We start from the raw sequence: 16,059 nt of genomic DNA, 5'->3' as shown, positions 1-16,059 counted from the left end.
CTCACATTTTGTCGTACTTGAGAATTTATTTAATGAACTGTGTGTACTATTTTTGCCAGTAACTTCACTTAAATCTTGATTGTAGTTACTATTAAGAGAACTGTGCTAATTTAATAATGGCCAGTCCGGTGTTCAAGTCGAGACCACAATTGAACAGAGAACGAAAACGCGCTAGTCTCAAGCAGGCCTAATAGTACAGAAGAACAATCTGTTGTCATTTATCGTGAGCACCTTTTTACAAGAATAGTGGCTTATTTATTTATAGAGAAAACTTGATTTATAATTACTTTAAATTTTCTGAGTGTGACAGAATGTTTATGAAAGTCCTTAATTTAAATGTTGCGGTCATACGTTAGTTTAGTCCGGGAAGTGAATTCTGGCGTTTCCCAAGGTAGTGTTATAGGCCACTTGCTGTTTCTTTTGTATATAAACGATTTCGGAGACAAACTGAGCAGCCATCTTAGGTTGTTTGCAGATGACGATGTCGTTTATGGACTATTGAAGTCATCAGAAGGTCAAAGCAAATTGTAAAACTTTTTAGAAAGGATATCTGTATGGTGCGAAAATTTGCAATTGACCCTAAATAGCCGGCCGGTGTGGCCGAGCTGTTCTAGACGCTTCAGTCTGGAACCACACGATCGCTACGGGCGCAGGTTCGAATCCTGCCTCGGGCATGGATGTGTGCCTCATTTGATTAGTTAGGTTCAAGTAGTTCTTAGTTCTAGGGGACTGATGACCTCAGGTGTTAAGTCCCACAGTGCTCAGAGCCATTTGAACCATTTTTTGACCCTAAATAACGGAAAGTGTGAGGTCATCCACAAGAGTGATAAAAGGAATCCGTTAAACTTCGGTTACACGATAAATCAGTCAAATGTAAAGAGCATAAATTCAGCTAAATACCTAGGAATCACAATTAAGAACGACTTAAACTGGAGGGAACACATAGGAAATGTTGTGGAAAGGCTTACCAACGACTGCGTTTCATTGGCAGAACATTCAGAAAATGTAAGAGATCCACTAAGGAGACTGCCTACACTATGCTTGTCCGTCCTGTTTTAGAATACTGCTGCGCGGTGTGGGATCCTTACCAGATAGGACTGACGCAGTCCATTTAAATAGTTCAAAGAAGGGCAGCACGTTTTGTATTATCGCGAAATAGTGGAGATAGTGTCACTGAAGTGATTCTTGGATTTGGGATGGATATCATTAAAACACAGGCGTTTTACGTTGCGGAGGAATCTTCTCACGAAATTCCAAAGACTAACTTTCCCCTACGAATGCGAAAATATTTTGTTGACGCCGACCTGCATAGGGAGAAACGATCACCATGGTAAATGAAGAGAAATCAGAGCTTGCACGGAAATATATAGATGTTCGTTCTTTACGCGCGCTATACGAGGCTGGAATAACAGAGAATTGTGGTAGTAGTTCGATAAACCCCCTTCCATTCGCTTGAATGTAATCTGCAGAGTATCCTTGTAGATGTCGAAATCGTGTCTGTAGAACTTAAGGACGGTGTATTTTTGGTGGGGATGGCCTTCAGCCAGTGGCAAATCAGATAGTAGACGAACACTGCGGCAGTCGATTTGAGACCGGAACTTCTCAAATGAAGAAGTCAAGTTAGAGATTCTGGACACTTTATGTCGAGGGTTTGAAGAGGACAGACCTGCCTGCGGTAACGTACGTGATTAGATCAAGGAGATGTTAGATTCTGGGTGGTGAGTGCCCGCTATCATATTTGTGAAGAGACCTTATATTTCGGGTGGTCTGAATGTGCTCCCGACTACGACTAACTTCTGCTCGTATCACGAAACTGACGATAGGCAGAGCATGAGTAACTATTCTTTGCTTCGCGTGTGTCAATTTGTGAATCATCTTGCTGAACTTTCAACTGTCTGAGCTGATGAATATTTAGTGTGATGTGATAACGAAGAGGCCGTTGTTTTAGTGAGTGTTTCATCACTATTTGCTTTGGGCATTACGCTACCATCCTTGTATTGCTATCAACGCAGCTTTACTGCATTTGATAAGGATATTTCCTGTCTGCATTTTAACTATACAGGGTGCAAACGGTATAAGGCCCGAAAACTATACAGGTGGCACATCTCGCAATGTTTGACAAAAAAGTCTAGTGACATGTTTGCGTATTTCCTACGGTTGTCCCAGAAAAAAAAAACAGTTCGTCTCAGGATAATGGTTTTGGAAAAGTAGATACTTGGCCGTGCACGTACGTAAGCAATCGGTTCCTGTTATTGCCCACTGCGCGTATTGACATCGCGAGCGTACATCGTAAACACATAGGCAACTGCGGCCTGAGTGGCTACGTCATTGTAATACACCGAGCGACGACAGTAGACGAGTAACCTGTGCAGATGTTATTGCAACCCTGTTAACTGTTAGGATTGAAAGGAGATTTACTATAGCTGAACTATGCGATATGCATTTAATTCATGACGAGGCAAAAGGTGTTGCGAGGGCAGCTGTACGAATTTATCCAGAACGCTTCCCACAACGACGACTTCCTGCACGAAAGACATTTGCTGCTGTGCACCAAAGGTTTGTGTCATTATAATTCTCTACTTGTATGCTATTATTGTGCATTTACATCTTAATCAAGTACAGTAGCACCTTTGTAAATTTTCGTCCGTATGCGAAACGTATCTTCTGTTCTGATATGCTTTCCGTTTTTGTTACATCATGACAGAATACAACTGACGAGTACATATTTAATTTCCTTAGATTGAGAGATACTGGCTCTTTACTGCCCCGCGCAGAAGGCAGAGGCCCACTACGCGCCGATCGTACATTGGAGGCTGAGGAAAGAATTCTGGACCGCATCCAGGAGGATCCTTCTCACAGTACTAGAAACATCGCCCGCCACATGGGTGTATCGCACACTGTCGTTCATCGCACTTTGCAAGAGAAGCGTCTGCGATCTTACCACATTCAATGCGAACAAACACTGGAAGACCAATATTTCCCTCCACGACGTGAATTCTCAGAGTGGTTTTTGTTACACAGTACGCCGCATAATTTTGTCAACAAAATACTCGTCACAGATGAAGCGTGTTTCACTCGCGACGGAATAACTAATTTCCATAACATGCACACTTGTAGAGTACACAATCCTCGCCACGTAGTGGCAACGCATTTTCAGCGACGATTTTCCGTAAATGTGTGGGCGGGTATGTTCGATATTATTGGGCCCTATGTTTTACGTGCACGTTTGACTGGTAACTATTACCGAACGTTTCTAGAGGAAACATTGTTACCAACGTTGTCAGAAGACATTCCGTTAGGCATACGTCATAACATGTGATTCCTCCACGATGGTGCTCCACCCCACAGAGTACGCAGATTTTTGGATAGTCGATTTCCAGGACGATGGATCGGGCGTTCGGGTCCGCGTCGATGGCCAGCTCGCAGCCCTGCTTTAAATCCACTGGATTTTACTTTTGCGGCCATATGAAGGAACTTGTTTATGCTGAGCCAGTAAATAATGTGGAAGAATTGACGCAGAAGATTTTAGATGCTGCCGACACCAGAAAGGCCAATGTGCATGTGCGTGAACGAGTGCGACGAAACTGGGTTCGCCGTAATGAAGCATGTGTAGAAGCGAATGATGGTCATTTCGAACATTTATTGTAGTATTGGTGTAAGAGGAAACGATGTAATGGGTTTTTTTTTCGTTACGATGTTGTTGTACAGAAGAAAAATAATGTGAATTTAGTATTCGTGATGGCATTCCCGTAAAACGGTGAAACAGTTCATGTAATTAATGCACAACTATCTACTTGGTAATTGATTGAATTTGTACTAATGGAAATACATTGTGTTTGATATTAGCTTGTCATTACTACTACGACCTTTGTTATCGACTTGTTGAGAAACAGACTGGTTGTATTCAATTCACGTAAAGCGAATTACACATTCTTGACAACCCAAAAACCGTTTACATTCCTTTTTTCGGTACCACCTGATTATCACACAACGTCGTTGTACACGTCTAATGATTTCAATCCTCTGGTCGGCTCGTTGCCTTTCTCTGGCTGCCCCGTCATTGTAGGCAATAAGCTCGGTACGCCGTGTTCTGTCGGTTGACTACGTAAACAGAATTGCGTATACTATCTATCCTACGAACATCAGGTTTTAATAATACAAAAATAAAGTAGATGATACAAGAAAATGTTATTAGACTTTTCTGTCAAGCACACCGAGATGTACCATCTGTATAATTTTGGCGTCTTATACCCTTTACTACGGCCGTAATTTTTCCCGAGGGAATGCAGCTTTACTGTATGATTAAATGATGATGGCGTCCTCTTGGGTAAAATATTCCGGAGGTAAAATAGTGCCCCATTCGGATCTCCGGGCGGGGACTACTCAAGAGGATGCCGTTATCAGGAGAAAGAAAACTGGCGTTCTACGGATCGGAGCGTGGAATGTCAGATCCCTTAATCGGGCAGGTAGGTTAGAAAATTTAAAAAGGGAAATGGATAGGTTAAAGTTAGATTTAGTGGGAATTAGTGAAGATCGGTGGCAGGAGGAACAAGACTTTTGGTCAGGTGAATACAGAGTTATAAATACAAAATCAAACAGGGTTAATGCAGGAGTAGGTTTAATAATGAATAGGAAAATAGGAATGCGGGTAAGCTACTACAAACAGCATAGTGAACGCATTATTGTGGCCAAGATAGATACGAAGCCCACACCTACTACAGTAGTACAAGTTTATACGCCAACTAGCTCTGCAGATGACGAAGAAATTGAAGGAATGTATGATCAAATAAAAGAAATTATTCAGATAGTGAAGGGTGACGAAAATTTAATAGTCATGGGTGACTGGAATTCGGTAGTAAGAAAAGGGAGAGAAGGAAACATAGTAGGTGAATATGGATTGGGGCAAAGAAATGAAAGAGGAAACCGCCTGGTAGAATTTTGCACAGAGCACAACTTAATCATAGCTAACACTTGGTTCAAGAATCATAAAAGAAGGCTGTATACATGGAAGAAGCCTGGAGATACTGACAGGTTTCAGATAGATTATATAATGGTAAGACAGAGATTTAGGAGCCGGGTTTTAAACTGTAAGACATTTCCAGGGGCAGATGTGGACTCTGGCCACAATCTGTAGATTAAAACTGAAGAAACTGCAAAAAGGTGGGAATTTAAGGAGATGGGACCTGGATAAACTAAAAGAACCAGAGGTTGTACATAGTTTCAGCAAGAGCATAAGGGAGCATTTGGCAGGAATGGATGAAAGAAATACAGTAGAAGAAAAATGGGTAGCTTTGAGGGACGAAGTAGTGAAGGCAGCAGAGGATCAAGTAGGTAAAAAGACGAGTGCTAGTAGAAATCCTTGGGTAACAGAAGAAATATTGAATTTAATTGATGAAAGGAGAAAATATAAAAATGCAATAAATGAAGTAGACAAAAAGGAATACAGACGTCTCAAAAATGAGATCAACAGGAAGTGCAAAATGGCTAAGCAGGAATGGCTAGAGGACAAATGTAAGGATGTAGAGGCTTATCTCACTAGGGGTAAGATAGATACTGCCTACAGGAAAATTAAAGAGACCTTTGGAGAGCTCAGATGGAAACCCAGTTCTAAGCAAAGAAGGGAAAGCAGAAAGGTGGAAGGAGTATATAGAGGGTCTATACAAGGGCGGTGTACTTGAGGACAATATTATGGAAATGGAAGATGATGTAGATGAAGACGAAATGGGAGATACGATACTCCGTGTAGAGTTTGACAGAGCACTGAAAGACCTGAGTCGAAACAAGGCCCCCGGAGTAGGCAACATTCCATTTGAACTACTGACGGCCTTGACAAAACTCTACCATCTGGTGAGCAAGATGTATGAGACAGGCGAAATACCCTCAGACTTCAACAAGAATATAATAATTCAAATCCCAAAGAAAGCAGGTGTTGACAGATGTGAAAATTACCGAACTATCAGTTTAATAAGTCACAGCTGCAAAATACTAACGCGAATTCTTTACAGACGACTGGCAAAACTAGTAGAAGCCGACCTCGGGGAAGATCAGTTTGGATTCCGTAGAAATGTTAGAACACGTGAGGCAATACTGACCCTACGACTTATCTTAGAAGCTAGATTAAGGAAGGGCAAACCTACGTTTCTAGCATTTGTAGACTTAGAGAAAGCTTTTGACAATGTTGATTGGAATACTCTCTTTCAAATTCTGAAGGTGGCAGGGGTAAAATACAGGGAGCGAAAGGCTGTTTACAATTTGTACAGAAGGCAGATGGCAGATGGCAGTTGTAAGAGTCGAGGGACATGAAAGGGAAGCAGTGGTTGGGAAGGGAGTGAGACAGGGTTGTAGTCTCTCCCCGATGTTATTCAATCTGTATATTGAGCAAGCAGTAAAGGAAACAAAAGAAAAATTCGGAGTACGTATTAAAATCCATGGAGAAGAAATAAAAACTTTAAGGTTCGGAGATGACATCGTAATTCTGTCAGAGACAGCAAAGGACTTGGAAGAGCAGTTGAATGGAATGGATAGTGTCTTGAAAGGAGGATATAAGACGAACATCAACAGAAGCAAAACGAGGATAATGGAATGTAGTCGAATTAAGTCGGGTGATGCTGAGGGAATTAGATTAGGAAATGAGACACTTATAGTAGTGGATGAGTTTTGCTATTTGGGGAGCAAAATAACTGATCATGGTCTATGTAGTGAGGGTATAAAGTGTAGACTGGCAATGGCAATGAAAGCGTTTCTGAAGAAGAGAAATATGTTAACATCGAGTATAGATTTAAGTGTCAGGAAGTCATTTCTGAAAGTATTTGTATGGAGTGTGGCCATGTATGGAAGTGAAACATGGACGATTAATAGTTTGGACAAGAAGAGAATAGAAGCTTTTGAAATGTGGTGCTACAGAAGAATGCTGAAGATTAGATGGGTAGATCACATAACCAATGAGGAAGTATTGAATAGGATTGGGGAGAAGAGAAGTTTGTGGCACAACTTGACCAGAAGAAGGGATCGGTTGGTAGGACATGTTCTGAGGCATCAAGGGATCACCAATTTAGTATTGTAGGGCCGCGTGGTGGGTAAAAACCGTAGAGGGAGACCAAGAGATGACTACACTAAGCAGATTCAGAAGGATGTAGGTTGCAGTAGGTACTGGGAGATGAAGAATCTTACACAGGATAGAGTAGCATGGAGAGCTGCATCAAACCAGTCTCAGGACTGAAGACCACAACAACAACAATAATACCGTTTACACGCAATATATCGTAGGACCACTTCCCTTTTATTTGAGATATCCTTTCTTTGATAACCATTATTCAACATAATCAATTACAGACCTTAGAACAGAACCTTTGTTATTAAGTTATTCATCTAACTCTTATTTTGTATTTACGTACATTTCATAAACTTTCAATTCTATCCAATGCATAGATTGTTTGACTGCAGAATCACAGCTGCAGTTTATTATTTGTGGCGAATTATCTGCGGGGCATCAAAGGAGACGTGCGCAGCTCGACCCTATGACTACATCGAGCTATTCTTTTTAAACAGAGCCGGACATAGACCAAGCACCTAAAGTAGGAGTACCTACAGGTAAAAAGACAACTGGTCTCTTCGTATGGGAGGCTGTTTTGAAGAGCAACTACTTCGCAGTAACCATTAGGTACCTTCACACGTTGTTCACATAATACTCTGCCTCTTGTAACTGTAATGTGAAAACTCTTGTTTTGCGTTTTAAATGGGTAATAAACCTTGTGCACTTACCCACACTGATGACCTTATCTCTATAAATTTTCTTCAGCACATTTTGGGTTTATTCCGATGACGTGACATGTTTCCAACTGTGGTACACCAGTATTTTAAGAGACCCAAAATCTTACGTTGTTCCAGCTTAATTTTTTTTACTTGGCCATGGAATATTACTTTATGTTCAACTACTGAAATACTAAGTTAGAAAAGTACTTTAACTCTGTATTAAAAATTGATGTTGCTCGGAACGCACTTGGTCATCTGCATGTGGGCAGAACTGGATAAACAGTTTTGTGACAACAGGACTTACCACGTAATTCAGTGACACTTGCTACAGTTTAGCAAGAAGTGCTACTCTATCTGTTGTAGTTACAGTTGAAATTCAACCCCTGAACTTTCACTTTCTCTTTATAATAAAAAGTATAACAAAATTTCTAAAATAATCCACTACATAAGATATATGGGAACGCTCAAGATATATGGGAATGCTCTTCTGCATTCAACAATTGTTTGGTAGGTTAGAGCTCTGTTAAGAAACAAGATGTGTTATACAATACGTTGATCTGTAAGATAGAAAGGATCTGTTACTCATTGTTCCTACTTCATACATCTAACATTTGATGTATTTGTGGGAAATAACTTTCGTGTACAGAAAAGGTAAATTAAAAAAATGTTGATTAGCAATTACCTTCGGGAGGTCAATTGTAAGCATTGATATCCATATGAAAGTACGTACTCTATTCTAGCCTGCGACAATATGGACAACATGCGGTCTACTATTATTTCACTGAAGCACGATGTCACAGAGGTCTCAGAGGCAAGACGTAGCTACGGGGCTTAATATTTCAGAAACGTAGTAGCTACCATCCAAGTTACTGGCTATACATATCAGAAGTGACTGTATTGTATACCCAGTGGCAACACCTATAATCTTTCCAGAATGCGATTTTCACTCTGCAGCGGAGTTTGCGCTGATTTGAAACTTCCTGGCAGATTAAAACTGTGTGCCCAACCGAGACTCCAACTCGGGACCTTTGCCTTTCGCGGGCAACTTAAAGTTTTTTATTTATTATTGTTGAATTCTAATTATTTTCCATTTTTTATTTCCTTTATTACTGCATTGTTTTCCTTTTCTTTAGTGAGTCATCAGTCTTCTGACGGGTTGATGCTGCAGGCTAAGAATTCCTCTACTGAACCATTTTTACCGAGCGAGGTGGCGCAGTGGTTAGCACACTGTACTCGCATTCGGGAGGACGTCGGTTCAATCCCGTGTCCGGCCATCCTGATTTAAATTTTACGTGATTTCCCTAAATCGCTCCAGGCAAATGCCGGGATGGTTCCTGTGAAAGGGCACGGCCGACTTCCTTCCCCGTCCTTCCTTAATCCTATGACACCGATGACCTAGCTGTCTGGCCTCCTTCCCCAAACAATCAACCAATGAACCACTTTCTTCGAGTAGCACTTGCAACCTATATCCTCAATTTATTTGCTGGATGTGCTCCGACCTCTTTCTTCTGCAGCTCCCTCCAGTACCATGGAAGTTATTCGCTTATGTCATGACAAATGCTATCATCCTATCCCTCCTTCGTGTCAGTGTTTTCCATATGCTTCTTTCTTCGCCGATTTTGCGGAAAACCACCTCACTCCTTACCTTATCAGTTCAACATTCTTACGTTGCATCACGTATCAAACTCTCCGATTCTCTCCTGTTCCGGTTTTACTACAGTCCACGATTCACTGCTATATAATGTGTTGCTCTAGAGTACATCCTCGGAAAGTTCGTCTTCAAATGAAGACCTAATTTTGAAACTAGTAAACATCTTTGGGCAGAGAGTGCCCTCTTCAATTTAATTAGTCCGCTTTTTGTGTGCTCGTTGCTTCGTCGGTCACTGGTTATTTTTCTTTCATGGAAGCAGAATTCCTCAACTTCGTCTATTTCATGATCTCCAATTCTGATTTCAAATTTGTCGTTTCTGCTATTCCTCATTACTTTCGTCTTTCTATTACTTTCGCCTTTCTTCGAGTTACTCTGTCATATTCTGTACTCATTAGACTGTTCATTCCATTCGACATCTCCTGTAACTCATCTTTACCTTCACTGACGATATCAGTGGCATCGGCGAATCTTATGACTGATAGTCTTTCACACTGAACTTTAATGACACACTTGGACTTTTCCTTTATTTCATTCATTGCTCATATGTTCACTCTTGGTTCTTCTATATATTTTATATTGCCCGTCTTTCCCTATAGCTTACTCCAATTTTTCTAATAATTTCGAAAATTTTGCACCATTTTACTCTGTTGAACGCTTTTTTCTTGGCCGATAAATCCTAAGAACGTATCTTGCTTATTTTTTTTTCAGTCATGCTTCCGTAATGAAACGCAACGTCAAAAGTGCCATTCTAGGGCCTTTATCTTTCCTAAACTCAAACTGACCGTCATCTAACTGATCCTCAAATTTCTTTCTCATTCTTTTGTATACTTGGCTACAAGAGCTCTAAGCACAGACTAAATTGCATGGGAGACAGGGTACAACGACAAGACTGAATTGAATGGGAGACAGGCTGTAACAGTGACTAACTTCCTATCAGTTACTATTTCCCTTTCATATCCTTCAACTCTTACAAATGCTGTCTGGTTTCTGTACAAGTCTTGAATGACGTTTCGTTCCCTGTATTTGTCCCTGAACGCCTCAGATTTTTAAAGAGTGTTTTCCAGTCATAACTGTGCAATGCATTTATAGATCTAAACTATTTACATAACATAAAATTGACTGAGTAATTAACCACTACAACAGCCACATTAGTACTCACGAGCTGAAGACCAGCTGGAAGCCAGTGTCGGTGGCCCCACACGAGATGCGCACGCAGTCTCCTTTGGCGGGAGCGCTTTCACCTGGGGCGAGCAGTAGCTGATTGTCAGGGTCGTAGCACTTCCCCGGGTGGTCTATAAAGTATGAAACAAGCTACTTACAAGTTGTTAACCACACTGCTTCGCAGCTGTCAGGTAACTACGAGATATTCGTATTGTTGGTGCATCAGAGCGAAGAGTACGCCCTACATTACAGGTAGCGGACAATGACAATCAGTCTGTTTACAGAATTAAAATCCTCTTCAGTTGCAAGTAATTTTCTTAATTTGTTCCACGACCGGTTTCGAAGCTTAAAGCTTCATCTTCAGGTGACACAAAATAATTATTGAAACATAAATGTGTGGTGCAGCAGCCAGCGAACACACGACAGTGACTTCGAGACGCGGCCCCCCTTCGCCATGCCTCATCATGTCCGTGGTGTCCGCAACGGAATAAAATTGGCCACACTGCGAGAGAAAACCAGCGTCTTATTCATATGACATGTGCACCGGCTACCCTCTTGTTGACAACCTACCCTGCGGGTTTGGACTATATTTGGTGTTTGACTGCCTAGATTTCTCTTAGCAGTACGACAGACTAGGATTTTATTCACGGACTTGCTGTATTTCGTAGTCTTGATTACTAACATGATAACAGTCATCCACAAGTTTGTGATGTGCGATGAACTTTCAACCAGTACCGTACTTGTAACTACTGTTTCTCTTCAAATTAAGAGGATAGAGGCACCATCCTAACATTTGGATTTCTTGCTACTTGTATTCGCAACACGTCTGCTATGTTTTGGAAAGCATATAATCTCCTTCTGTCTTCTGGCTGGCGCCTCTTATTGCCCACATATGGGAGGGCTGTTAGCTACTAAAACCCCCTCCTTAGTCACCATGTTCAACAAAAGACTTACATAGAACTAATAAAGCAAAGTCTGCTTTTTATGAACACACATAAATGAAAAAAATGATGACGTTGATGCTGTTACCTTATACTGCTGATGCTGCTGATGCTGCTAATACCTCAAAGTGATCATGTTATCGATAGAGATGACGTGTGAGTCCTACCTGTCGAACTGCGGGAGGCAACTGATAGTTACTCAGGGGGGGGGGGGGGGGGAGGGGGGGGGCAATATGGCTCTGAGGACTATGGGACTTAATAACTGAGGTCCTTTAGAACGTAGAACTACTTAAACCTAACTAACCTAAGGACATCACACACATCCATGCCCGAGGCAGGACTCGAAACTGCGACGTAGCGGCCGCGCGGTTCCAGACTGTAGCGCCTAGAACCGCTCGGCCACACCGGCCGGCGGAGGTTCACCAAACATATGCTTGCACACTCTATTCCACTTCGTGATTGAAAACGGAAACCACGTGTGTATGTGTACCTCACCCCTCATGGTAATGTACACTCCTGGAAATGGAAAAAAGAACACATTGACACCGGTGTGTCAGACCCACCATACTTGCTCCGGGCACTGCGAGAGGGCTGTACAAGCAATGATCATACGCACGGCACAGCGGACACACCAGGAACCGCGGTGTTGGCCGTCGAATGGCGCTAGCTGCGCAGCATTTGTGCACTGCCGCCGTCAGTGTCAGCCACTTTGCCGTGGCATACGGAGATCCATCGCAGTCTTCAACACTGGTAGCATGCCGCGATAGCGTGGACGTGAACCGTATGTGCAGTTGACGGACTTTGAGCGAGGGCGTATAGTGGGCATGCGGGAGGCCGGGTGGACGTACCGCCGAATTACTCAACACGTGGGGCGTGAGGTCTCCACGGTACATCGATGTTGTCGCCAGTGGTCGGCGGAGGTGCACGTGCCCGTCGACCTGGGACCGGACCGCAGCGACGCACGGATGCACGCCAAGACCGTAGGATCCTACGCAGTGCCGTAGGGGACCGCACCGCCACTTCCCACCAAATTAGGGACACTGTTGCTCCTGGGGTATCGGCGAGGACCATTCGCAACCGTCTCCATGAAGCTGGGCTACGGCCCCGCACACCGTTAGGCCGTCTTCCGCTCAGGCCCCAACATCGTGCAGCCCGCCTCCAGTGGTGTCGCGACAGGCGTGAATGGAGGGACGAATGGAGACGTGTCGTCTTCAGTGATGAGAGTCGCTTCTGCCTTGGTGCCAATGATGGTTGTATGCGTGTTTGGCGCCGTGCAGGTGAGCGCCACAATCAGGACTGCATACGACCGAGGCATACAGGGCCAACACCCGGCATCATGGTGTGGGGAGCGATCTCCTACACTGGCCGTACACCTCTGATGATCGTCGAGGGGACACTGAATAGTGCACAGTACATCCAAACCGTCATCGAACCCATCGTTCTACCATTCCTAGAACGGCAAGGGAACTTGCTGTTCCAACAGAACAATGCACGTCCGCATGTACCCCGTGCCACCCAACGTTCTCTAGAAGGTGTAAGTCAACTACCGTGGCCAGCAAGATCTCCGGATCTGTCCCCCATTGAGCATGTTTGGGACTGGATGAAGCGTCGTCTCACGCGGTCTGCACGTCCAGCACGAACGCTGGTCCAACTGAGGCGCCAGGTGGAAATGGCATGGCAAGCCGTTCCACAGGACTACATCCAGCATCTCTACGATCGTCTCCATGGGAGAATAGCAGCCTGCATTGCTGCGAAAGGTGGATATACACTGTACTAGTGCCGACATTGTGCATGCTCTGTTGCCTGTGTCTATGTGCCTGTGGTTCTGTCAGTGTGATAATGTGATGTATCTGACCCCAGGAATTGTCAATAAAGTTTCCCCTTCCTGGGACAATGAATTCACGGTGTTCTTCTTTCAATTTCCAGGAGTGTACATGTGCGTCAGTGAAAAAGACCAATGAAAAGGTGCTAGCATGTGGACGTAATGTTCTGTTCCAGTCTCTTCTGTACCTAAGGTCCATCACGCTTCCCTTTGGATCCCTACGTAATTCGGTGCTCTCCGATACACACGATCGAACAGCGGAGGAGTGGTACTCAAGCATCAACTTTACGTTACAATATCTCCGGATGTAATTAACATTTACAATGCAATAAACGGCACTGAATAAGTATTTATTTATATGTTCAGATGTGCTAACAGAACTAATGGGGTTCCATTAAAAAGAAACGTAGGTTTGTGTTAAAAAACATACTTCCGTGCATTTTTTTATGGTTTGTATTATCCAATTACACTAGCCCCTCTTCTCACGTTCGGTCTGTGGAATCGATTCGTCAGTATTTGATGTGGTTTACGAAATATATCTAGCGGTAATGTTAGATGACTCACCCTGTATAGCACCGTTTTTAGACGTAATCTGTAGCGATCTACACATTGCATTGCTCAAAATATTCACATCCATGAAAATTAATTAATTATGGGCGATAAATGTTAATAATAATTTGCAAACAATGTAAACTATTGCAAGTTAAGTGTTTAGTATAACTTAACTAGTTTAAAGTACGTGTGATGCCAACCAAAATATTATATAGTGCCGTTCTTTACGTCATGAATTTTCTATTGAGTTGTATAAACTATTATCCATCAAACTTTATCTATTGCTCTGTACGAGCTTGATTATTTATGAATCTTAAGATATGACTACGGCACTCAGTCCGATAGACGAAACGTTTTTAATAAGTGCTCGATCACCACTGTAAGTTGTTATTTACTATTTCTATTAATCTTTGAGTAGTCGTGATATTATCCGATTTTGAGGTTACTATAACATTTGCGTATCGTGACCTGAAATAAAGATCGATCTTCCAGAAGGTGCATATTGCTGACCACAATCCACTGCCACATCGCTCGTCACCGTAAGTTACATAGGTTTTGTGTAATGCGCGAGAAACCAAACAATGCCCCAAGCTGTGGGCCACGTGGCCGCCCGGCGGCGGGGACATCCCACCGACCGTCACAAATCTCGCGCGGGCGCGCCACACGCTTCTGTGAATGGCGCACCATGTCCCGCGCTCGCTCTCCACAAAGCAGTCCTTTCATACTAGAGCTATTCATCTAGTAACGGGGGTTTGTACCGTCACATCGTCCATACTCCTTTGGTGTGTAGAGACAGTAAAGGCCTACGCCACACATTGGTCCAATACGGCAAGGAACGTATGCAGTGGCTCCCAGATACGACAGAATTGTTACTACATGATTCTCTGGGACCTTATGTAGCGCCCACTGTCACCAAATGTGAGGCCCAGGTTCAACGCATCATCGCTAAGATCTTGGCACTTATAGGTGCGTATTTGAAGGTGTGGTTGTCCAAGCGCAATGCCAAGACAGCATCAATGGAGTAACACCTCCAGTGCGTGACGTTGCAGATCTCAGAGGCCATCAACAGGCCCTAGTACGTTCTTTCGATTTACCTGACGACCGACGGCTAGTATCACAGCGGACATCGCAATAGCCTTTGAAGCCCACCGTCGCCACTTCTGATGTCAGGAAAGCTCTAAGGTTGAAGCATTTGTAGATATACTACAGATTGTTCATCGTAGCCTTTGTGGCCAGGCGGTGAACTCTCTTTCCAAAAACATCTCCATAGAAAACATCACTGATGCGCTCACCAAGGGGGCTCCCAACCGATCACCAGGACGAGACTGCCTGCCGTTAGAATTTTATAGGACTTAATGCTGCTGCGATTGATCAAAATGTACCAGGAACTATTGTCCCCTACAACGCTGCCACAACCGGAATTTCTGAAAGGTCTAATTGTTCCGATACACAAAACCTCTGGAGGCACGCGAGCAGACAGCTATTGGCCACTTGACTGGGATTTTTAGCTTTTTACTCACTTCCTCGTGACGCATGTCACACTTGTCCTGCACCAGGTCCTGTTAGCTGCCCACACGTCATTGGGCGGAGACACTAATATACAATCAACTTTGAGTGATTATAGGGACGTCATCGCGATTGCAACAGTCTGACGACTGCAAGGAGCCATGATTTCCGTCGACTTCGATCCGGCATTCGATCGCGTGAATCACACCTTCCTCGCGAAGTATATGGTACGGATGGTTTTCGCACCTGGCCTAATCCTCGTTATCATGAACTTCATAACACCTCGTCAAGGGTGATGGTCAATGTATGGATGACGATATCCGTATCGATGTAGGTCAGTGCTCCTTTATCCGGATGAGACCTTTTCCCCACCATCAAAGATGCATGCAGTCACCTGTACGAATGGTATGACTGATCTTTATCTTTTCAGAAATGGCCCCACGAACATGATCGATATCTGGACGTTTTTGGTGACACGACACTACATAATGAGACGACACGCCAAATGTTAGTCCACTTCTGCTACCTACTAATGGAGCAATTAGCAGTTGTAAACTCCACGGTAAGCTGGATAGACAGGTGAAGCTCTTTTCTGATGATCATCAAAGGCTCGGCGCTATTTTCGGAAGGTATGTCCCCAACCGGCGCTTTGAAAACAGGCAGTCGCCGATTTG

General features: G+C 43.4%; 1 protein-coding gene across 1 annotated transcript in view; it reads right to left on the bottom strand.

The window, feature by feature from the left end:
* LOC126278538 (uncharacterized) overlaps positions 1 to 16,059 on the bottom strand; it is a 58,302-nt gene that overhangs the window by 5,194 nt on the left and 37,049 nt on the right. Inside the window, exon 2 of the mRNA XM_049978713.1 lies at positions 10,563 to 10,695. Coding sequence (XP_049834670.1) covers positions 10,563 to 10,695 — 133 coding nt within the window. The remainder of the gene's footprint in view (positions 1 to 10,562; positions 10,696 to 16,059) is intronic.

The sequence above is a fragment of the Schistocerca gregaria genome, chromosome 6 (genome assembly GCF_023897955.1).
Source record: "Schistocerca gregaria isolate iqSchGreg1 chromosome 6, iqSchGreg1.2, whole genome shotgun sequence".
NCBI lineage: Eukaryota > Metazoa > Arthropoda > Insecta > Orthoptera > Acrididae > Schistocerca > Schistocerca gregaria.
Note: the sequence above shows the minus strand (reverse complement) of the source record. Positions and strands in the feature narration are given on the sequence as shown.